Source organism: Sparus aurata, chromosome 6 (genome assembly GCF_900880675.1).
Source record: "Sparus aurata chromosome 6, fSpaAur1.1, whole genome shotgun sequence".
Lineage (NCBI taxonomy): Eukaryota > Metazoa > Chordata > Actinopteri > Spariformes > Sparidae > Sparus > Sparus aurata.
In genome coordinates, this window is record NC_044192.1 from 21,428,645 (window position 1) to 21,453,648 (window position 25,004).

General features: G+C 42.0%; 1 protein-coding gene and 1 non-coding gene across 2 annotated transcripts; both read left to right on the forward strand.

Moving 5' to 3' along the window:
• Nucleotides 1-462: 462 nt before the first annotated feature.
• Nucleotides 463-21,498, forward strand: LOC115583074 (G-protein coupled receptor 22). The gene is made up of 2 exons (XM_030419499.1): nt 463-886; nt 17,617-21,498. Exon 2 carries the CDS (start codon nt 17,741-17,743, stop codon nt 19,427-19,429), a length of 1,689 nt encoding a protein of 562 aa, XP_030275359.1. The 5' UTR covers nt 463-886; nt 17,617-17,740; the 3' UTR covers nt 19,430-21,498.
• Nucleotides 21,499-23,901: 2,403 nt separating this feature from the next.
• trnaf-gaa (transfer RNA phenylalanine (anticodon GAA)) lies at nt 23,902-23,974 on the forward strand. Its single transcript has one exon. It is a non-coding gene; the product is annotated as a tRNA-Phe (tRNA).
• The last annotated feature ends 1,030 nt before the right edge of the window (nt 23,975-25,004 follow it).

Genomic DNA, 25,004 nt, shown 5'->3' on the forward strand with positions numbered 1-25,004 from the left:
CCGGCGATGCAGTCTCCACATGGAAATTTAGAGTCTGACATAAGTGGGGGCAGACGCTCACTGTACAGCCTCCAGTGTGCAGCAAAGCATACACGTAAGCCTCAGAATATTTCCTCCACAGCAGGGGGGGAGACTTGATGTTATCAAGTCAAGCCTGAATCCAGTCATTCTCCTTTGAGGGAGATCAGGTGAAGCGTGTGTGATGTGTTTGGAGAGGGGGAGAAGGAGGGAGACAAGTAATTGGGAAATCTTGTTGAATTACTACAAAGGGGTGTTCACCCTTGAGGAATCTAAGGTCGTCCTTGTGAAAGGCTACCCATCACAAACACACACACGCACGCACGCACGCACACACACGCACACACAAGCCCCCCCACTCCTCCTCCTGCATCCCTGTCTCCTCCCCCTTCCAACAAAAAACCCTCTCCATCCTCCCTCCCTCCCTCCCCCCTCCTGCTTGCAGATCACCGTATTGGTCGCTGGGATGGAGCGACTGCGCTCCAGCGAGCGGTTAGCGCATTATCGTGCATTTGGCAGGTCCGTGTGTGGGCTGCTGCTGTACAAGTCCGCTGCGTAAAAGTGGACAGGTGTGGGCGCGCCGTGTTGAGTGGGGAATTAACAGAAAGACGCCAAAGCACTGTGATATGAGCTGATTTGGGAGCGGGCACCAGGCACTGCTGCGCTCTGTATCCGCAGCCGTGGAGGGCTTCCCCCCTCCCGCTGTAATATTTATGACAAAACGGAGGCAAATTATTCTGGTCACGTTTTTGGCTGACAGCCGGCTGTCCTGGAGAGCGCTGGAGTGAATCGGGGTCCAGTGTTGGCGATAGCGCAGCGCACCGACACCTGCAGTAGGATGTAAAGGGAATTCCCACTCACCAAACTGGTAAGTTTAACACTTCTGATGAATACTCGTGTTTCTGTCTTTACAAGAACATCAGCGTACGGGGGCATTTAAATTGAGACTTGGAAGGGGGATCTCGGCTTTCAACGGGATACAGTGTTCTGCTAAATGAAACAAATGGTAGGCTGTGTAGTGAAGTGGAGGCACAGGACAGTCCGAACCTGTTTGGGCTCCAGACTGTGGGCGACAATAACAAATCAGCTCATTGTCAGAGCAGCACTTGAGAGGGGCCTGAACACAGCCTCCGGACTTGTGATTCCAATCGCTTGTTTGCATAAAAAATAATAATAAATAATAAAAAATAATAAAAAAATAAAAATAAAAAAAATCCTTCAGCGAGAAAAATAAAAAATCTAAATATGTGTGCATACTAATCTGCTTGCATCCAACATGGCTTGTAGTAGTTGGGCTCCTCTAAGTCTCCCATTTTTTCCAGGGACCCACAGATTGTTGTTGATGTGCTTCAGTCACATGGATGCGCCACGCTTGACATGAAGGTGGCCCGTTTGATCATCGTGAAGAGCCCTGGCTGAGCTCAGTTAATGTTTTAACCGGATAATATTATTCCACACTGCGCATCATTAGATGTTCCTGAACTGTCAGGACCCCGTGAGAACATGATTTCAAAGGACTGTTTATTCGGTCTCCTCTGCATTTATTCAGCCTCATTAGAAAGACGTTAAAATAGTGGGAATTTATGTTTTTTTAGAGCTTCATGGGAAAATGTGCATTTTTCTCCGTCTGACTCCTGCTTTAATGCAAATCAGAGATCTGAAACATGTTTGTGTTCATAGAGCTATATTTCGTTCTTTTCTTAAATGTTTTTTTTTACTAACTAATGCTTTTAAAATCTACAGTCCACAGGCTGCTGCGTCTCTTCCTGTCCTGTCTTACCATGTGTGACAAAGACAGTTGCCATTGCTGCTCTGTTGTTGATGAGATGCGAAATGGGAACATGTTTGGTTGAAAGGTGTGAGAGCGCTCTTCTTTGATGAGTTTCTCTGTGCTGTAAACAGCATAATCTGCAGTTATGGTTATTCCCCAATCTTCACCTCAAACTGTTTGCGTTAGTTGAATGAAGGGTCGGTGCCTTTTTGGAACAATTACAACTAAAACTCTTGGGTTCGAGTGTTTTCCTTCCTGGCATGAGGTTTTCGCCAGGTGACAGCCTCTGTTTCAGTTGTCAAAGTTGTTTAACATTTCTCTAATGTTAACTTTTTTGTTTTCTGTCATGAGTGTTCCCTCATCATCAGTGTCGCCAGATTGGTTTGATGCTTCCCAGCCCAATAATTGCTTAAAATCTGTCCAAATGACAAAAAAAAAATCTAAACCTAAACCTCAAAACCTAGCCAAATATGATTAGTTATTAACAATTCAAATGAATTCATACGACAACGAAAGAGCTACCTCACATTTAACAGTGATTCTTGACTGTTTTTTTGATGTATTAGCCATTTCAATACTCCACCCATGCTGCTTTTTAATCACCAACTGGGGAGTCCGAATCTCACTGCACTCAATAGCTTACTAGTTCACGTTGGCCGTCACGTTATTTCCACAGACATACAGGTCACGTCATGTCATGTTTGCCCTACGTGGCTAAGCATAGGCAAAGTCTATTTTAAATTCTAAATATTTGAATGTAGAACACGATTTTTATTACATTAAATAGATGACAGTTTATGGTCTTCGGGCCAGTTCGCAGTGCAATTTTAGCGAGGCTTCTGCGTACCACCAGGTGGAGCCTGTCACTCCACAGAGACCAAGGTACGTATCGTACAACGCAACTACCGGCCTAGAAATAGTTTCCATTTCTAACCTCTGTCTTGAACATGAATAAAATTAGATAAAGGGACAATCTGGTAACACTGGCCCTCATAATGCTGTGTTCCCCTGCATCATTTTCCCACTGTCATATACTTTCAGAAAATCTGCTAAACTCACTGAACTTTAACTCCAACTCGGCCGAGAATACCGACACAGTGTTATTGTCTAATAAGTCTAGTAATGTAATTTGTGTACACATGGGAAATCATGGAGATTTTCTAGGAATACAGAACTGTTATAAACTGGAGGATGTTAAGGAAACAATCTTAAAGGTGCAATATGTACGAATTGGCAACCTGTCAAATTCATTCTCAAAAGAAATTAGGGGGAACATTTATCATCAGAGTAACTGCGAACTTCTGCAAACTGTAGCTGCGGCTAGCTTGTTAGCTCAGTTAGCCATGCAGGTAGTGGTTCAAACTGGGAGCTCAGGGAGTGTTAGCGTTTACAACGCTTAGGGTTTTTGGAACAGGCTGGATCGGGGCCAGCTGGTTGGCATGCTAACTTCCATAGATACGTCTGCAACGCAACACATGGACATCATAATGTCAAAATTGCTAATTCTTCACATTCTGCCAACAGTTTTAGGTAATGATGACTGATTCAACTCCAATCCTTACATATTGCCCCTTTAAGCAATGTTAAGTAAACAATCTTACCAATCTTATCTTAGTTGGCCTTTTTAACTTTTAATACTGTGGTTAATTAATACATTTATAACATATTTAACATTTTACAACACATACAATGTACAACAAGTTATGACTGTAAACCACATCTTGGCATTAAAGTAATATTATGTAGAAATTTGTTTGCCCCACACACACACACACACACACACACACACACAGTTTCAGAGTGCACTGAAATGTCGTAAATACAAATCCCAGGTCTGTGACAATGTTTCAGATGTTATGTAGGTGCTGACTACACACAAAACTCATCACGTCATAACAATGTTATGTGTTGAAAACCTGTATTTTGAAGTAAACATGTCTGTAATGCTGTGATCCTACCCTCTCATCGATGGTGCATAGTGCAGAAACAAGTGATAGCTGAGATAGAGACACCTTTCACCCTGTCAAAAGACACTGTACCATCAACATGATGGCAGCTGAAGCTGTTGTTTCAATGTAAAAAGTTTCATAATGTTCACCTCCTAATGAACTTTTTTGATAAGACTGAGCACAAACATGCATGAGATTAAACGGTGCGTTCAGGCCCACCTCCTGTGATGTTTTGCGGCTGTGTGTGTTTGTACACGTGCGCGTGTTTCCTCCTTTTCTCCATGTACAGTAGAATCCCTGCTGTGAATCCCAAAGGGCCAGTTGTTTCAACGTGTTTCCGGTTTCCACTCACTCTCGTGGCGGCGGTGTGTGTGTTTTTTGTATCTCATATGGGTCATTGTGTGTTTGCGTCTGTGGCGTGTATTTATAGAGGAGCTTTGATGCTGCTGGTGGGGAAATATTCCACCACACGTGTCAGTCTCCAGATAGATGTTGCAGCGTAGTTGAGGGAAGCTGTCATTTTTTCATTCAGCGCAGTGAGAGAAGGAAATCTGCCGGCCACTGAGCTGATGAGTAGATTGAGGAGTCTTATTTGCCTTTCATTTTTTTAACAGGGTCTTGTTCGGGATACCACAGGGCAACAACAGTGTGGGAAGATTTATGTAAGAGCTGCTCATGAAAGGCTTCAATAAAGCTTCTGTCTGTGTTTTGCTGTGAATATAATTGAATCGCTTTAAGACCTTCTCCTATAAAACCTGGTTGTGTGGTAGGTTTACAGTATATATAAAGGTTGGCACAGCTACAGACCACTGCTGATTTGCAAGCATTATGAAAGACAGTTTTAACAGTTAGAAGACAAATAGCTCCAAATGTTTATCTTCTTTGAGCTGTTATGTTGATCCATGTTTATTGTAGGCCTATCTTTAGCCTTCCAAATGGCTCAACTTTTTTGCGAGCATTGGCAGGTGTTGAGTGAATATGTGCAAAATGCCACAGCAGTAACCAGAAACAATCATATTTACTGCTGTAAAAGCCTCCAGCAACAAGCTTTAATAGGAGCTGTATTTAAGGAATTCAAATTGTGAATTTTTTTTCTAAATGGAACGATGTAGACATGTTATTTACTGTACACAATAGAAAAATAGTTAGAAGTAATTTGTTTGACTGTATTTGATTTGCTAAGGGTAAGCACTTCCATAGTTTGATTGCTGCATTTTTAATTAGGACCAATGAAGACTGCCGTTAGCCCTGGCTTCTGATTGGTTAAACTGTACAACTTGCAGTCCTGCAAAGCTATGGAGCCTTGAGCGCACACCAGAAGTCCATCCACAGCCGCACCAAATTGGTTGAAGCTGCCGTGAATCTTAAATGTGCTCTCACATCAGTGCAACAACAGGATTGGTTGATGTGTTTCCTGGTTTCCTGGCCTTATGAACTTTAATTTTCTAGACACTTTTAAGTGATTTATCTCCTCTCTCATAATATCTAGTTTAAGTGGGCATTTTTATGAAAAAAGAAATGGAGCCACGCTGGAAGATCACTTCCTGTTTTAATTGTTTTAGTTGACCTAAGCCTTAGAAACAAGATGTCAGACCTTGTGTGTTTCTCCTGAGCACTAAAGGGCACGCGTCTTTGCATAAAATCATTACTGATTCAAAATGAGAAGCAGCCTCTGAACTTGTACAACGACAGAAAATGAGGTCAAAACATAACAACCACCAGTAACCGCCCTGCATGTGGATGTATTGATTACTGATGGCTGAGACCGAGCATCCTTCTTGTCAGCGCACTCACACTCACTGTGAAAAATTAAAAGCCCACTGTGCCTAATCCCCTATAGATAGTACTGTAAATAACTGTGTGAGTGCAGGGGAAACGTAAGAGGTGAAGCAGATCGCAGCGTACAAATGCAGGAGGAGGATTGCTGGAACAAGTAAGACACACAAAGAGCAAACAGAGAGACGAGATGGAACGATAAATCATTAGAGGAGCTGAGTGGAGTGACCAGGGTGAAACAGACTATCAAGAGGAGGGGACAGAGGGAACATGGAGGAGAAGACCCCATATACAAAGATATTATAGTCTCAGAGTGACCATCCACAGATATCAAACAGTACTTAGATATGTTTCATATAATTACATGAGTATTCTCATGCTGCTACATTAGCTGGACGCAGACAGACATTTAGGTGTAAATGCATCTCATTTACTTTGCCCCTCCTGGCTTTTCATAGGAAACCTCTTTGCGTGGGAATAGAAAATGAATCCCTAAGTTCGGGTTGTGTGCATGTGTGACTTTGTGTGTGTGTGTTCCCTCCTTTAGGTCAGACCCCCGTCTGTCGTTATGCTGTGATAGCACAGACGCCTGCAGTGATGCTGTCCCCTCTTGGCCAATGTTGCCCTGTCTGCAGGAGATAAATGGCATTAATTGGGCTCTAATTGCCTTCTGGAGTGAAATAACTCAGTCATTTTAACCTGCTACAGACAACTTCCGTCTTTCTTTTTATCACATCCCATTGGTCCCACTTACTCCTGTGCTCTCATTCCATTGCTTCAAATGCATTTTTCTAGTTTTACTGACCTCCTCACTTCTTTTAAACCTGATCTTCCATGGATGCTTCCATGAGTCTGTTAGCCGTGGAACATGATATTTTGGTACACATAGTTTCCTCTCTCTGCAGGCACTGATCTGCTGAAGCAAGGTTTGATTAGATTTAAGCTGAAGGTGAACGCTGCAAGAGTGCAAAATTTCTGTCTTGCCGTTTCACTGCAACGCCTCGTTAATGGTGTCCTTTGGAGTTTTCACAGGAAAATTTCACATGGCCAGTTTAAGAATGAAATGTCTTCATCTCTCCATAAATAATAACACGCCAACACTACTGTACACACATCTAATGCATAAACCCAATTTATTGTTGACACATTTGGTCGAACAGACTGTTAGAGCATCTTCAACTGAGAGCTTTGACAATTAATTGGGTACCCAAAAATGAAAAGTCCGTCATTATCTATTCATCCTAATGACGATGGAAGTCAGCAGAAGTTTCATAGTCCATTAAACATTTCTGGAGCCTCACAGCAAAACAGTGTTGCAACATTCTCCTGAAGTAGATGAGGACTAAAAAACTAAAATAAACCAAAGTAGCTCCATAATCCAAGTCTCCAGAAGTTCAGAGATGCCAAATAGATTTGCAAAGATGTTATTTCACTGTAGCTGCTAAGCTTGAACAGTTTGTGCACACCCTGTCTGAAGTGGGTGCTTGAGCTGGACGGTACGTAGAGGTTGTAAATAATGTCTTTCCAAATTAATTTGGGATCTTGAGATTTCCGTGTTTTGCTCGGAAGCTCCAAAAATGTTTCATCGTCTATGAAACCCTAGCCGCCTCATGCCTCATGCCTCATGCCTCATGGGGCTGTGTAGATAGTGACTGAATTTTCATTTTTGGGTGAACATATCCTTAAGAACTTATTGTGATATGTGGTTACTCTGAAAAAATATCTCTCCATATAGAAAATTCATTAGCATGAGCAAGTTTGTTGAATGGTATAAAATCAGTTAAGGACGGTAAGAAAAATACATTTTTATTACATTTTTTATTAAGACTATTCTTTTAGGCATTTAACTGAACATTCCCCCCTAAAAAGAAAAAAAAAAGCTAACTTTTTTCCGTGTTTGATTCCTGCAGTGCTCTATTTGAAATCACTCTAACTGCATCACATTACAACCACAGAAACTATCAAAGTGACTCCCAATCCAACACTCCTAATGGGCTGTGATCTCATTTTAATGTGTAAAAACCGCGGAGTGTACCTTTAATTATAAAAGAAAAAGATGTGGGAAAAAAAGAAAGGAGGTTAGAAAGAAATGGAGTGTAGAAAATGCACTGTTTTGAGTCAACATCTCCTGTTTTTGTGAGATTGTCGGTGTTTGTGTTCAGCGCAGTAATGCAGGTCCATGCATGTGACTGCGGGTCGGAGCTTTCTCCTGCTTAAAGTCAATCAGGCCTGTTATCACACAAACAGCTGTTGGTTTTCGGTGCTCTGTCTGACACCGGGGCGGCATTAACGCGAGCGCCGGCCTTGCACTGTGACTCAACTATTTATTCGTGGCGCTTCCGGCACAACACTACCAAACACAGGTGGTTGCAGCACTCAGGCCACTTCAGTCCCACCATTAACTCCTGATGACGAGCGCGGTTTAAATGGAGGGATTGGAGGGAGGCACCGCTAATCACAACCAATCACTTTAGAACACATGGGGAATGTAGGAGTAATTGCTGGTATAATAGAAATACAATGAACGCTTTCATACCTCTCCATTTTAACCCGTTTTATTGTCTTATGATCATTATCACTCATCACTTCTATTCTCTTTGATGGGCCGGTAAACAGCCTTCCAGAGTGCTGATTTACGTAACAGGCTCCACTTGCTCTGACTCAGTTTTAATTCATTTCAGCGGCTTTCACACTTGATTTTGATTTCTTCTTGTTTTAAAGACCTATGATTGCACAGCGGCCTTGATTAGCGCTTATTGATGGGTAGGCGGGCGTAATAGCAAAATGACAGGCTTGGGACGTCATAGCTGGATATAGGATACCGAGAAGTGGCTTTTATGAACAATGGGGCTAAACGAAATCCATCGGACATATTACGAGATGATAATGAAGCCTCACGCGCTGTGGACCAGAGCTGTCTACCAAGGTTCCTCTGTCAGTACAGAACACTTCCTATAGATTATTGGTTGTGAAAAGTAACCTCCCCACTATAGCTTTCTTATTGATGTTCTGGTAGCAGCCTGTGACTGGACATATGAGTCTGTATTTCACCTACATGGTCCCTGAGGTGGTGACAGCAATCTGTGAGCGGCCGTATTGCATCATGACTTTGATATTCAAAAATCGGTCTATCTGGGCGATCAGGGGGGGATTACACAAAGATATTGCACAGTGTAAAAGCAGAGTGCCGGTTGCAAGATGGATGGTGAAAAGAGAAGGCAAGGCAGCGCAACGGGGACTATTCAAAAAAGAGATGGATAGAGGTGGTGAGCAGGGAGCAAACATTCCCCTCCAGCAAGCACGCGACTCAGCATCCATCTGCACACCCCGAAGCCTCTCTCACATCCATCACTCCCTCACGGCACCGACCTCCCGCTTTCATCTTACCTCCCGTTACCCCCATCCCTTTCTCCCTAACTTGTCGCGGGAAGGAGTGCAGATGGGATTCAGCAGTTTCTTAAGCACACAAGATGTCATTCACCTCGGTTGGCAATCCATCTTCTGCTGTATCACACGGGGAAGGGAGCATGTGCAGAGACGTGGGCTGGCTGCGTGGGTGGACGGCAGTTAGCAATGCTTCGGGACTACGTGGTGTTCTTATGTGTCTTTGGCGAGCATGGAGGGAGTTATGATCACCCGTTTTATGGCCTCATGTCAGGGGCAGCAGTGTCGGATTTAACCCCTCCCGGAGCTACACTCAGTGTTGAGGTTGTCACACTCAAACTGCATTTCTCCTGAAGTTGTCCTGTCCTAATCAGAAACATATCAAATAGGCTGGGATGTTGTCGCTCCTACTGAGCGGGTTGTGTTGTTGGCCGGTCCAGGCTGGTTTACTGGAAGCCTGCCAGGGATGCTGCTGCCCAGCTGGTGGCTGCTGGCTGTTAGCGCTGCTGGATGAATTGAGTGGGAAAATTAAGCCTTTGATCGATTGTCTCACTGCGGACGTTAGGAATACCTAAGACAGCCATGAGTCAGCGCGCTGTATGCGCCATCGTCCCGTTTGCTTTCTTGCCCCCCCACCCCTCCTTTTCTCCCTCACTCCCCTTCTCTCCTGTCTCTGTCATCTGTTTCCCCTTTCTTCCCTAAATGTCAACTTTTGGTGTCTCTTCCATAGAATCAAAGAGCAAAGTCCTCTTTCTAGTCTCAACATTTTAAGCTGACATTTTACAGTTTTACAAGGAAAGATCCATCAAAAGAGAAGCAGATTAGAATGTATCCACAGATAGTATCCTGAACATACAAAGCAGCTACACTTCTATCTGTACTCATATACAATGCCCTCTTGTCTCTTTCTGTTGTCTGAACAACCAGAGGAGGCTCACCACCACAGCATTTTCTTTTTATAATCTCATTTTTGGGAAACAAAATTTGATGCACGTCTACTTTGGTTATTGTTGTCCTTATGTAAACAGCAGCAACATTCCTCCCATCCCGGAGGACTCAAGCGCAGAGAATCAGGAAAGAGCTGGATCATTTCCAACTGCTGAATAAAAACCACAGCAGCAGGTAGACTGATTAAAAACAAGAAGTCCCACAAAAAAAAAAACAAAAAAAAAACAAGAAGTCCTGCCAATAAGACGGACTAACTACACTGACTTAAAACAATCCTACTCAAACCAGAAGGGAGGTGTGCTTTACCAAACAAGACTTTTCAGATAAACATTGCATGGCTGAAACATGAGCGAATGGAAGTTTGAGCTGCATATCTGATGCTCTGAAGGGCTCTTGTCCTAGTGTGTGTGTTAGTTTTCTGTACACAATAGCATTTTTTTAATGGTGTTGGGATTGATGATGGTAGAAACTCTGTGTGAGAATTTATTATTGTTTTTTGTTTGCTTTAGAAAGTGTCAGATTTTGTAAGATTTACTGTAACTGGGGCCTCTTTTGTAAAATCATTCACAATCAGTGATGATCTTAAAGGCCTTTTCCGCACTGAGGAGGTGACAAATAACCCACAGGACTCTTTGAAATACTCACTCTGCAAATATTTCCCATCAAAACTATTTCCTCAGACGGATGCACAAATTTTGTGATAGTAGTATATTATCTCATTAAATTGATATTTACTGCACAGCATGCAGGACAAGCACATAAACGCCGCCAACTTGCAGACCTCCAACAGGGTCGCACTGCAGCAGTGACTGTCTTTGTTTGCTGTCTGGTTCGGTCCGGGCTGTTAAGATGTATTGCGACGTTTAAACATGAAAGTTACGATCTAACCAACTGACGCGATGGTAGACCAGCAGCTCCCATGTTCTGCAAGGTAAAATGATTGTTTTTTTATCAAAGCTGTCTGGTAAATTTGAAGAGAGTTGGATGTTGGATGTTACAGTTTCATTTCCAGGCCAGTAAATGCCACATATACTGTAGTGCTGACTGTTTGTGCAGAGCGCAATCAAGGTCACTCATCCCACATCACATCTGTCACCTTGTCTTTATGATTTTATGTTCTTTGTAAGATAATATATTGGAACATAACAATCGACAGATCCGCCATTGTCATGACTCGTTATGTTTGTTTCGCACAACGTGATGGGTTTATGCCTTAAGTCACAGTGTGCATTGACCTCATTCCTAAAATAAAAAGTGTTGCTTTTCTACTGTGTGATATTCGCTTTCTGTGTGTGACAAAAACAACAGTTTGAAAAAAATGTTTGAAATGCAAACAATCGATGAAAAAGAAAATGCAGTGTTATGATATTTATAAAACCTCACTTTGACCTGGAAATGATCCTATCTCTAAGTAAAGTCTAGACTTGACCTAGTGATTTTAAGTATTGCTGTTTTGGACACAAATGCTCTCAAGCCTGTGGTTAGCCGTCCATGAGCTTTATGGACAATGAGTAGTGGTGACACACTCCTAAGCTGCACGTTTTATTTTGTTTGTTAACCAACTTCTTAGCCTCAATCTCGTCCTCCAAAGACTCTAATTTCCTCTTTCAGTCCTGGGCTTTTTTCTGACTCAACACTCATCTTTTCTGACATTATATACGAGGAAATCACAAGGCAGTTGCTGTCAATTTATATTGATTTGAGATTTATAGATCACAGGTGCATGAGTTACAAATGCATTATGAGAACCGGCTTTAGAAAAGTTATCTCGGCTCAGAATCTTTTCAACATAAATTTCGGCATAAATCTAAGAACTCTTATAAATTAGCCCTGCTATCCTTTTCTGTCAATAATAGAATCTGAAAACAAACCACATTATACTGCCTCTTCCACTTAAAAGTCACCGCACAAATGGTTTTTTAGAGAGATTCAGCCGGCCTTGTCTTCTGTGGAAAGTGTTACACCCTAGGAAATATGCAAACGGAGCACATACAGTTTTATAGAGGGCACTGGCGGTGCTTACATTTAAATAATTAGCAAACTCACGTGGACATTGTCACATCTAGACTGCTGTAGACTGAGGTGAAAATAGTGAGAGTGCCCTCAGGCCCGGTGCAGGATCAGCACTTTCAGCACGCAGCAGCATGATGGACAGCAGTCATGACACAAAAGGGCCAGATTTTAATAAACCGTTTCTGCCTCATTTCAGATGCACCTGGAAACGTGTATTGTGTTGGTTATTAGACAGGTGCACTGACCTGGAAGTGCAGCTGTCATCTGAGGTGCATTGTAAGTGAAGTGTGCCTCATCCATTGATGAAGAGTGAAAGTCAGTTTTTGTGTGTAACATACTCTGGCTCTGAAAAACTGGTGTAATTTTAGATCAAATACAATACAAGAAGAAACTGACTTTTTTTTTTTTTTTTTTTTTTTAAAGCTTCTTTAAATGAAAAAGCACTGTAGTAATGATAAAAAAACACAATGTCTGACTAAACACTGCCATCCCAATCACTGGAATAATTGTGTATGTCGCAACTTAACATTGCTTTATGTTTCATTTTCAGATTGATGTTGTCACAATGCTGCGGTGATGGTCCGGTAATGTTTAGGCAAAAAGACCACTTGGTTTTGGTAAGGAGAAGGTTGGGTTTTGGCTCACTTGGTTCTGTCGCCATAAACAAGGATTGAAATTGGATGGTAATCTCTTTGAAAACACCCAGTCTTTTTGTCAGCAAATAGTCCGTAATCTCCTTAAAAATGTCCAGTGGTTTCTCGCTTACAAATGCCACTATGACCTCTTCATTGTACTCACAGGAACGTACACTTGCATGTTATCTGAATGGCATTTTATTGAAAGTGCACAGATTTACCTTCTCAGTCACTTTCAGAAACCTAAAAAAACAACGTTGTATTCTGGCAACTGAGCTGCATAGGAACAACGAGTCGTGGCTTTGTCATTAACTTAATTTCAACTTGGCATCCACCGTGCTGCTGCAGCACTATGGTGATTGCACTCTTTAAAAAAACACAAAAAAACAACTCTTGCAATGTTCTGCTGCAGTTAGCCTGAAGATCAGGGAGACATCAGCTTTATCGGTGCCATCTGCATCCAAGTCAGTGCACCTTTTCTTGATTTCTTTAGCAAGTGACAAACACTGTTAGTTTGAGCCTTCCACTGCACTCTACCTCTCTCAGAGCAGAAATGTTGTGTGTTATTTCACCGAGACATACCCGAAAAAAAATGCGGAGAAAATGAAATGCCTTCAAAACAATGTCTGGGCCCAAAGAATGCCTGCTGTTTGTCTTTGTGCTGGGCAGAAGCAATTTAGCCTCTGGCTGGAAACATGTCATCAGTAGAAGAACTTAGAGAGAGAGAGTGTGTGTGTGTGTGTGTGTGTGTGTGTGTGTGTGTGTGTGTGTGTGCATGCAAGACTGTTAGAAACGAAAGACTGACAACAGGATCTGCTTGAGCATTTACCCTCTGATATTGTGAAAAGGAGCTTGACAACCTGTCATCTTCTACCCAGCACCTATAATAACCCTGACAGCAGGGTCCAGGAACATGTGTTGCCTAGGACATTGTCAGTTTGTTGTTGTTGTTGTTGTTGTTGGTGGTGGTGGTGTTGTTGTTGTTTTGGAGCAAAGCACAAAATCTGAAGTAACTGAGACACCAGATTTGATTAAATCATCTGCAAAGCCAAAGTATTTTATAAATGACAGTTACTCCACCAGTCATATTATTAAGATTTTTTTTTACATGATTGTAAATTATGGGGGGAGAGGGCACATTAAGACTGACATGAAAATCATCCTCTATGACGACCATTCAAGAAAAATTGAGGCATTGATCTTTGAGATTTGTCTGTCTTCAAGATTAACTACCAAAGCAGAGCTGTCAGAAGGAGACTCTTTAGATTTGAATGCCTGTTTGGGTAATTTCTGAATATAACATGTTGTGTAGTACATGCCTGAAGCTCTCTCTGCCCCTTTTCCCTTCCGTCTGATCTGTCAGTCACACACTGAATATAATTTGTGAAAAGGGAAGTTTCACCTTGTTTCCAGCTATGTTTTATAGGCACAAGTAACTCAAGTCGAGCACCAGCGTGCACACAAATACACACCCACTAACGCTGCCACAATAACATAATTTACTTATAAGAGCTGAAACATTAGTCCTGCAGACTACATTGCAGCTTTCACCTACCAGGACCACACACTGTGTAAGACTGATCTGCAACCTCAAATGAACCTGAACGTTCACATATCCCTCCAAGACACACCTTCACTGTTGATCATTAGAAGCAACATCCAAATTTCACCACCCTGTCCACACATTTTAATTTTCTTCTTCCCGCTGTCCCTGAAAATGCTGGAATATTGTGACTTCTCCTGGCCGTAGGTCAGAGTCACAGCTGTTCATATAAAGCACTTCTGACATTTTGCCTTGCCCCCAAAGCACATGCTAAAACAGACTTTATCTACTTTTTGTCCATGGCCCTTTGTTTCTCTTACCAATTCATAACCTGGCCTGGGGAGTAATGGAATACATGTTACAGGAATAATTAGGTAGGATAGAAAAAAATGGCAACTGTATTCCGTTTAAATCACAGTAAAAAAATAAAAAAAATAAAAATAAAAAAAGATGCAATCAGATTACAGATACATGTAGTAAAAAACAAGGGGATTACTACCACGATTACAATTCAAGTAAAAGATATATTCAACATTCACAGGTGTACACATGACAACAATTCACACAAATTACTCTGGTCTCTACAGGATACATAGTTGTGTAGTAATATTATATAGTAGTCTCTATTTGAAAATTGTTTTGAGGTAATCTGAAAGTAACCGAAAGTGATCAAGTTATATGACTTTAATATAAACATACTTTAACCATGTTTCTACAGGTCATTAGTAGAAGTAGACCAATTGCTGGCCAATTGTTGGTTAGATGATTATTGAGGCCAGTATTTAATATTTTTCTGATTATCGGTATCAGTGTTTTTTGTGTCCATTGCTGATCGAATAAATTGATTTAAAAATGCACTACTTTGATTTTAAGGCAGCATCCTTTCTGTCTGTACATTCACTCAATGTCCCGCCTACAACAATATCTGATTGGAGTGGTAAGGTAGCAGAAATTGGAAGAAGTAAGTTACATTTGATCATTAGTTATTCTCAACTTTGACAAGCCTTGACTAATAGGTTACTTTTTACTGCAGATGTATATATCGGTTCCAATTATTGGTTAAAGGTCTCCTTGATTAATAAAGAACAGTATCAGTATCAGCCCTGAAAAAAACATATCTGTAGACACCTAGTAATTAGTGACTGCATCAGGATACTTTTTAAAGTAACCCTCTCAACCCTGTTCATCACACAGCAGTAAGTATCCATTATCACAGCACTGATTGTGGCTGATTGTTTATCCTTGTCGTAGAAAAGCAGAAAAAAGAGTCAGCTCTAACACCAGTACACAATTATCCACTTGTGATTATTAGCAGGATTGTTAAGACAAACAGATGAGACTGATTGTTAGTGACTGCAGAATACCACAGATAATTTTGTTCTTGTCAGAAAGAACAAATTAACGTGTCTCTGTTTGATTTTCCCATGACAAATGTTATATCATTTCATATTTTGAATCATTGTTTATAGTTTTTATTTATATAGTGACACACAGCTCAGCTCTTTTCCTGACACTAATTTACTGCCAGGCTTCAAACAACCCTCACATGAGATGGGAGACACTGCTTGGTCAATGCAGTATTGACATGTATGTCGCCTCTGTGATTGGTCTAAGTGATTGACTGTTAAACATAAAAGCCCCTTTGTTTGCTCCGTTATTCTCCGTAACACCATGTTGTCAACCAGATTGAACAAAGACTGTAAACACTCAACACACACACAATTGATTTCGATGAGAATATAAAGTCACAGCCCACTGAATATTCATGCTATGTGTTATGGTGGGTCCGGATTAATAGGTTTTTACTCTCAGGACTGTGAAATCAGGTGATAACAGGTTTGTTGGAATGTTGTAACCCAGAGGCCAGATTTGCATATTTTTGGGACAGTGGAAATAACACAAATACTGAAGTCTGTTTTTGGATCATGCACTTTATGATACTGTGACCTCTGCTGAAATAAATTAACAAAAAACAATTCTTTAACTGCAGTTGGTGATTAAAGGAAGGAATAAAAAGAACTGGCTCACAACTATTTTATGCAGCACTCAAAATGAAACCACAGGTACCCGAGAGAGAATGAGATAGGGAGTGTGTTTCTGTGCTCCCCTGCCTCAGGCTTGTTAAATTGGCAGATCGATGATGCTTTAAATCAATGTTCCAGCAACACCGCAAACCCCATGGAACCCATTAGTGGATTAAGATAGACCACTGTTCCACACTGAGTCCTGTTCTGCCTGCAGGTCCTTTCCACATGACAAATTGGAGGAAAAACTGTGAAATAAAACAAAGAGAAAAGGGCAAACGAGAGGGGTGTGAACAAAATCTGTAACAGTGGAAAGGTTGACAGCAAAGGCTGTGGTCAACGCTGCCGGTGAGGACACACTTGTAGCTCTTCATTCTGAGGGGATAGATTTTTCTTACCGTATTTCAACAAGAGGTCTTATATCTAATCAAACAACACTTTATATAATTCCTTCCCAAGTGCAGGAGAGCTTCCAGACAACCATGAATAACATGCTCCACATGCAAAATACTGTGTCTCTGCCTGTAAACTGAAAGCAGATGAGAAAGAAGGGGCTGCAGGGGGAGGATGCCAGGGGAGCTGGTCTTTCTCTGATAGCATTGTTTATGTGCCACTGTCTGCAGATCATTGATTCATTCGTCTTCATTACGTCTCCCTGTGAGAACTATTAACTGCTGCCACCCTCAGTTGGGTGCCTGCTATGTTGACATTCACTGCACAGTGTCTCTACCAGCCCACCAATGTCCCTGCCACCTCCCCTCTTGGAGGTATAAGCTGACAGGTTTATACCGCTCGTGGAAAAAAAACAAGACAGAGGATTTAACGGGAGGACTTTTAAATTGGCATTTGCAGGATTTATACTGGCATTTATTGTCTTCACAAGGTGGGTTGTCCATCATGCAGGGACAGGTACAAGTATAGAAATAATAAAGTATGCCACTACCATTTCAACAGTGCAGCTATGGTTGGTTTTGGACGTTTCCATATGCTTTATCCTTCAAGCTTCTTTTCTGACCCATATAATGTATGTTGTGTAATAATGAATCAAACATCCACCCACTCGTGCTCATGAGGAGCGTTGTTGCTTCTCTTTAACAGCATTTCAGCAAAGCATATGAACTATAAGCGCAGGCAGGAAATAAATCCTGGTTGGTTTGTTAAAATGCTCTTTAACTGACTGTTCGAAGATCCTCTGCTGACTCCCTGCTTAATGCACTTATACCTCCAAACGTCCCCTGAGAGACATCCTGTTCAAAATTCCTGCTTGAACTGTAACCATTGTCTATGTGAGGCATGTTGTTGTGTGACGGCCTGAGCCCAGTGAGACATCATGGGCCATCAGAAGCAGCTTGAACTGCACCACATGACTCCAATCGACTGTCAAGATCACTTTCACCATGTTGTGTCAACTTGTAGCTTCCCTACACTTGTGAAATGTGACAAGATTGACTTGTGCATGTTGTACAGTGTTATTTTTGAGAAAATATGAGACAAGCTGACTGATAACTGCTTGATCTTTCTCTGTCCTCTGTCTTCCTTTCTCCTCCTCTCCTAGAATCAACCACAGATCTGCCATCATCCTCATCACTGCCTCATCTGAGCGAGAGGAAAAAGAAAGTCAGAGCATGGTCTGGTGTGGCGGCCGCTGTTGCTATGTGTGAAGGAGTGCTGTGGTGTCAATGGAGACCGAAGGCTATCGTGACCTCCTGGAGACCAGTGATGGTCAGGGGGTAGGCCTGCTGGATGGAGGGGGCGAGGTGGGGGTGGAGGAGGGCTGGAGCACACCCTACCCTCTTGGTTTCCAGGTGTCTCTGACCACAGTGCTGATACTGGAGCTGGTTTTGGGTTTCAGCAGCAACCTGACCGTACTTGTGCTCTACTGTGCTCAGTCCAACCTGGTGGATTCAGTCAGCAACCTGGTCACAGTCAATCTCCACGTGCTGGACATACTGGTATGTGTGCTCTGTCTGCCACTCACTGTGGCTGTGATCCTGGTGCCAGCCAATGGAAGCGGAGTCAGCAGCCTGGCCACGCTGTGCTGCTTTCACGAGGCCTGTGTCACATTCACCAGTGTGGCCACAGCAGTCAATGTGCTGGTGATCAGTTTGGACCGTTACGACATCTCAGTGCGTCCAGCCAGTCGTCTGCTGACCCCCAGGCGTGCAGCGCTGCTTCTGGCAGCAGTGTGGGCTGTGTCTCTGGCTGTCTTCTTCCTACCCTTCCTTGAGGGGGACTTCTTCTCTTCGAGTACTGAGGACAGTGAAGATGAGGAGATGGAAGGGCAGAACCTTGACTTAGAGGTCACCACTGGACTGACTACCATATTTACCTCCCTCTCTCCAACCTCTCTACCTACAACTCATCCTTCCTCCCCTTCACACCACCTGCCTCCAGCATGGCAGAACAGGACACTGCTGTGCGTAGGAGGGCAGGGGTACTACACGGGCCTGGCTATGTATTACCACTTGTTACTCCAAGTGCCATGCTTCTTCATCGCTGTGGTTGTCATGTTGTTCACTTACTCCAGGATCCTGCAAGCCCTCAACATTCGCATTGGCTCCCACATGATGAGGAGTACACATGCAAAGGACTCCACCTGTAGGATACGCTGCAGGAGGCGGAAGAGGAAGGACCTGAGCCTGCCTACAGAGGTAGTGTCCTCCAACCAGAACCAGAACCTCAACCATCCTCCTCTTATTCCCTCCCCGACCCCTACTCCAACATCGCCCCCACCACTCTCCTCGATGCCCCAGGGGATGTCTGACAGTGGAGCAACAGTCACCACTGTCAGTACTGCTGCCACCACACCCATTGCCACCACACCAGCCACCCCTGCATCTCCAACCCCAGCTTCGACATCAGCCCAGACCCATGCCACCTCACCTCTACCTGCATCCTCCATGGGCGTACAGGCATCAGTTTCTGCCATCATCGCCTTGAGGCGGGCAGTACGCAGGCACAGGGACCGTCGTGAACGCCAACGGCGCGTCCTAAAAATGTCCCTTATCATCATATCCACATTCTTGGGCTGCTGGGCCCCTCTGTCTGCAGTCAACGTTCTGATCCTGTGTATGGGTCCCAGTGACGGCCTGGTGCGACTGCGCCTCTGCTTCTTGGCGATGGCTTATGGAACCACTATTTTTCACCCTCTGCTCTATGCTTTCACCAGGCAGAAGCTGCGTCGTGCCCTCAAAACACGTGTCAAGAAAAGGGTAGTGTCCCTACTGCAGGTTGACCCAGCTCCTAGTGGGGGGACAGTTATTCATAACTCCTGGGTGGAGGGGGGAGGCCAGAGGAAGACTCGCAAGCCACGGGTGGAGGCCAGTGATGGCACTGATCGATGCCTCACAGAGGCAGTGAGGGAATGAGGCTGGTCTTCAGAGTGCGTTTGCATCTGTGGGTGTGTGAGTGCAAATCTCAAGTATTGTATGTACCTTACTAATTTGCCAGAGATGGATCGTGTGTATATTCGTGCATGGGTGAGAGAAAAATGAGAACCAGTTAGTTTACAAAGGTCAGGACAAATCCCATGACCTCTGGTTCCATGCAGATGTGAGACAGGTGAGTCCCGAGGTCTAATTAGAGCCGGCTTTCTGCTGTCCCTTCACAGGCCCTCATTAGTCCACTTCCTGACTGACAGGGCGGTCACTGTGTCTCCATGGCAACATTGGCCAATCATTTAGACAACACTATAGCCATGGCTACTGAAAACACTAGTGTGCACCCAACGTGTTGGGTAAGGGTTAGATAACAGCAAATATATATGTTTTTGCTCCTGCGTGCACTTTCAACTTGCATGTGCATGTACATATGCACAGTTAGACAGACACAGGCACACCCACACACACACACACACACACACACATGCATACTGATCTATATTTAGTCATTATCTGTGAAAGCACACCAATATCTACCTGCACAGATATTCTCAGTGAGAAAATAATTATTGGAAGTCCTTGTTTCTTTTTGTTTCCCTTTATTTTTCATGCCTTAATTGAGTTATTAAGATATTCTCATGGTGCTGAATGTCCTGCTGTATGTTTACAACAATATTTCAGATTGACAGTGTTTGCACATACTGTATAGGGTATAGCAAGGTAATGGCGGGTAAATGCGAGCATTCAGATTCAAAGTTTACAGGCTCATTTGAAACTACCAGGAAACTGCAAAAAAAATCTGATTCTGATTTCATTTTAAGGAAGCACCATATTTTAGAAAAATGTGTGCAAGTTAAAGCTTAAAGGCATGACTTAATTTTTTTATTTTCATCTTTTAATAAGCTGTCAAAATGACGTAGGCGAGGATGGGTGATTGTGTTTGTATGTTTGCATGTGTGCATGTATGCGTAAATGAATAAATGAGTGCGCGTGTCCATGAATATGTGCAATAAATCATGAGCAAAGCAATGACCCCTAGGATGTGAACAAAGAGAATGTGAACACAGAATTGTTGGTTTTCTATTTACAGTTTGGATTACAGGGGCAGAGAGAAGAAAGGGGACTTCATATTAACAGCATTAGACCACTGGGCATAATATACAGACAAATTACCTGGAGCGATTGTAAAATACACAGACCACTGTAATACTACTGAACTTGTATCACTTCAATTTTAAAGTGGAAATCAAAGGGCAACATTTTGTGAAAACTGTCTCTGTAGTCTCTGCAGGTAAACTAGCATCTTAAACAAGAGAAATCCTGACGTCTGACATGGGACTTCTGTCCCCTCATTTTAGCTGTTTGTTGCTCTGGGGGGCAGAGTCAGTGCTTTTGGACAGCACTGTGAGTGGCTGCGGAGGCAGACAGGCCTCTGCCAGCTTCTGGACTGAGTCCTGGACATGCTACACTATATCTGTGTCTCTCTTTCTCCTCAGGGCGTCATGTCTCATTTCCAAATGTGCTGGACATAAAACAACCAACCAGCCCTCAATCAGCTGTTGTATTCTGGATGTTGCAGTAGGTAAAGATTTATGTCAGTGGATAGATAGAGTACACTTTAAACTTTATATGGGCTCAAGTCATGGAGAACTTCTTGGGCTTTGGGCTAACTCATCAACCTCACCCCTTTACACTATCTGTGAGCCAGACAGAAGACAATAATTCTTGTGTATTCATGTACATTTTTCAGGGATGTAAATATTGAAGTGTTTGTTTTGGGTTTTAGTCAAAAAGTGAAGATGAAAAAAAAAAAAGGTTTACTTTTGGTCACAATCATCTGCCGGACAGAAAATCAGCCATTGTGAGCGAGGTGGAAAGTTGCTGTAAAGAGAAATAAGTGTATTTGTGTTAATACTGTATCTGTGTACACTGTACTGTACATTTATGACCATGTGTATAGAAAAATATTAGTATTGTATAAGATTTATATTATGTGTTATTATTATAGAAGAGAAGAAAATCTGTATTAAAAGGTGATCTATCTAAGAATTGCTCCATCTCAGTGTCAGTTCATAGACCTTCCATGTTCAATGTACTGGTTGTTGATTTTTCAAATATAGATTTTTATGTTATGGGGATTTATAAAAGAAAATCTATTGAATACGTGTGTGTGACCATGCATTTTATCTGCTGTAATATTGGAGAGAGGAGAAATATGTAGGTGTGTGTCTGTCTGTATGACTTTGCAGACAGCTCAAATGAAGTGTGGAGAAATTATGTAGAATTGGAAGAAATTATTTTTCAATTGAACAACCTGAAAGATTTTTATAACATGCAATAATTACTGAGTTAAAACTTTCTGCAGTGATTTCTCTGATCATTAGACTATTTAGGAATTCACGGGACTCTAATCTGTAAATGAAAGAGTGACATGTGACTCTTATATCATATGTAAGAGCCCTTTACATCACAGATGAAGCTGTATTTTCAAAGTCGCACCAGGGAGCTGCTTGGATTCATCCTGCTCAGCTAAACTGGGGGAATTCCTCTTTCCATCTTCCTCTGGACCTTACTGTCCGAATCTGTCTCTCCTATTTCCAGCTGTCCCTCTCTTTCTACATCTCCTGTTTCCGCTCCCCATTTCTCTGATCCCTAAATTTAGAAACTCCGTCCCAGATACTTGCAGTATTTAGTGCTGACTGTGGTGAACCCTCGCCGTGCCTCACTGTGATGTGACAACTGTGCTAATCACCAGTACTAATGAAGATGAAACTTGTTAGTCAGGTAAGCATCTGTCGAGAAAGCTCAGTCTCTTGATGTAACCATAACAAATCTGTCTGCGCATGTGGTGTGTGTGTGTGTGTGTGTGAAAGTGTTTGCTGCCTTACTGATTTGTGCACTGAATCAACATCGTAGATTCCTCCATCCTGCTTGATAATCTCATCAGTCCCCTCCCCTTTCACACCCTCATTTCCTCCCTCAGTTCTCCTTCTTTTTATTCCGCCGGCCTGCATCTCTCTCATCTCTGATCCACACTCAGGCCCTCCAGAACAAAGCGAGGAACAGCTGCAGTGTCTGTGAAAGAAGGAAAGTCACCTTGGGGAATGACAGAGGAACAAAAAACGTGCGATGAAGAGAGACAGAGAGGGAGAGAAAATGAAAGGCAATATGGAGGGAAGATTGGGGGGAAAGAGAGAGGAGAAGGGAGAGATAGAAGCTGGCATCCGGACATCATATGACTAATAAAGGGACAGCACTGCATCACTGCAGAGCTCCTTGAGGGAAAAAAAAGAGAAAAACACTAAGTGCAGAATGATAAGATTAGTAAGCTTTACTGTTTTCTACCACTGATGGCTCGGCAGAGTCTTACACTATTGCTTCTGGGTATAAAGCACACAAATCATAAGTTAGAATAGCCAGCAAATATTTATAGCCCCTCGTCTCCTCTTTTGTGATTTATGGCAAAGTATTCAACCAGCAGTGACTTTGACAAATGCGACAAATTTAAATAAACAACAATAGACTGGCTCTGCTTTGACATGACGTACTGCTTGTCCCAGTTCTTCCACAGGCCCTCTGATTTGACCAATATTTTACAGATTTTATTGATATCTGATGCTCAAGAGTTGCTGGGTTAAAAAAAAAAAAAAAAAAATCTATTTATAGTGAAATGTGGAATTATCTAAAATACACTTCACCTAACATTGTTACACAATGCATGTATCATTAATTTTAAAAGAAATAATGGCACAAAAGGTCTTAAGTGTATTTGCATTTTCGATGAAATAAATATTTTGATTTCGTTTGTGGGAGCAAACAAATGGAAATCAACAAAGCAATGCACAGACAGTTATCTTGAGATAGAGGCACCTCATCTCTGGAAACAGGAAATAAAAAGAGAAAGAAAGTGAACAATAAAAGCTCTGTAAGAATTTCAGTTGCAAACAAACCTTACAGAATTTCATCATGTTTTTTTCCTCCATTGTTATTTACAGAGGACAGTCCACAGTCGACAGCCTAGTACGTCAGCCAGGAATAAAAATGTGTGAAGCCAACCAGCGTTTTATGGTTACCAATGGCGCCATCTTGTGTCCAAACTGTAGCTAGGCCAACTGTAGCTAAACAGTAAGAGTTGTTTTTCTCCACTTTCATCCTCCACTGGAAGACGCTTGTGGCTTTATCGCATAACCGATGTCGTTATGTCTCTTCTAAAGTCACGCCTAGAAACGTTTGTCCTCTCGCCACTGTGCTCAAGAGGATCCGTGACCGGAGCTGTGTAGCTAACGTTTGCTAACAGCTAACACTACATTAGGTAAGTTAGCACCACGGCTAGTTACTGTTAGCACTCGGGAGAAATCATGTCTTTACAAGAAAAATGCAGCTCTGGAACAATGTATAAGTAAGCAGTCATATGTCTGTACTGATGATTATGCACCGGTTGACTACCGGTGATCACAGGCGCCGAAATAGCTCAGTTGGGAGAGCGTTAGACTGAAGATCTAAAGGTCCCTGGTTCGATCCCGGGTTTCGGCAGCGATGGATGATCCTTTTCACTTTTCTGTGAAGACACGATGACCATGCTTACATAGCTAATTAGCACAATAGTGGTATGTTGGATATTTTGATTTCTAAATGGCTAAATAAACATTTACAGACACTTGCACATAAAAATCCTATATTTTAAGTTTTACCTAGCTTAGCAATTGTAGTAAGCTAAAGTTTGAGAATCGAAGATAAATGGACATTTTAAAGAGTGTTGTTTTCGAGTTAAGGTGAAGTTAAACTAAAGTAGATGCTTTTACCGTATTAGTAGCATTTTAACATAACGTTTTTTTATTGGTGTTGCAAGTGTATTTATTTGGTGTCAGTTGTTTTAAAAGGTTACAGTTTCACACGTTTTCACCATGTTTCTTTAATAAATATAAAGCTAACTAAGCTATTCCAGGAATAGTGAAATGAAAACTACAACATGGCCTTCTGAAATGTTTAGTATAATGCAGGAAACACTCACTAAAGTAATGTAAAAGTCCCTCGTACCTCTACTTATTCTACTTCTCTGTCAGATATTTGGGTTTATAGTTAATTTTTCCTTGTGATCAGAATGTTACAGTATGTCTGACATCACAAGCAAGAATTTATACGTAGCAAGCAAGGAGTCAGGTGTGCTCATGAAATTAAAAGGGAACCAGTTGCCATGGACTGTCACTAGGGGGCGATGTTGTCCAATAAATCACAACAGTGGAGCTCCTCATTAAAGATGAAAAACAACCAAGTCTGCAGTTCATAGGAAGTTTGAACAGATCATTGCTATTTAAAAGGCAAATGCAGATGTTGCTTGAAACTAAATATTATATTTTATGGGATTGACATGCTTTTAATACGGTTGTATACGGTTTTAAAACAAAAGGTACATAATATATTTTTTATCCAACAACACCTTCTGACTGTGAAAATGTACAATTGGATTTACATACTTAATAGATATGAAAATATGTTAATATCTTTATATTATCCAGCTTACTCCTATTTGATATATTCAATATTCAAATATTCAATATTCAAC

Bases quoted from the DNA above. Each gene is read 5' to 3' on its own strand.
- LOC115583074 (XM_030419499.1), top strand. From the start codon at position 17,741: ATGGAGACCGAAGGCTATCGTGACCTCCTGGAGACCAGTGATGGTCAG.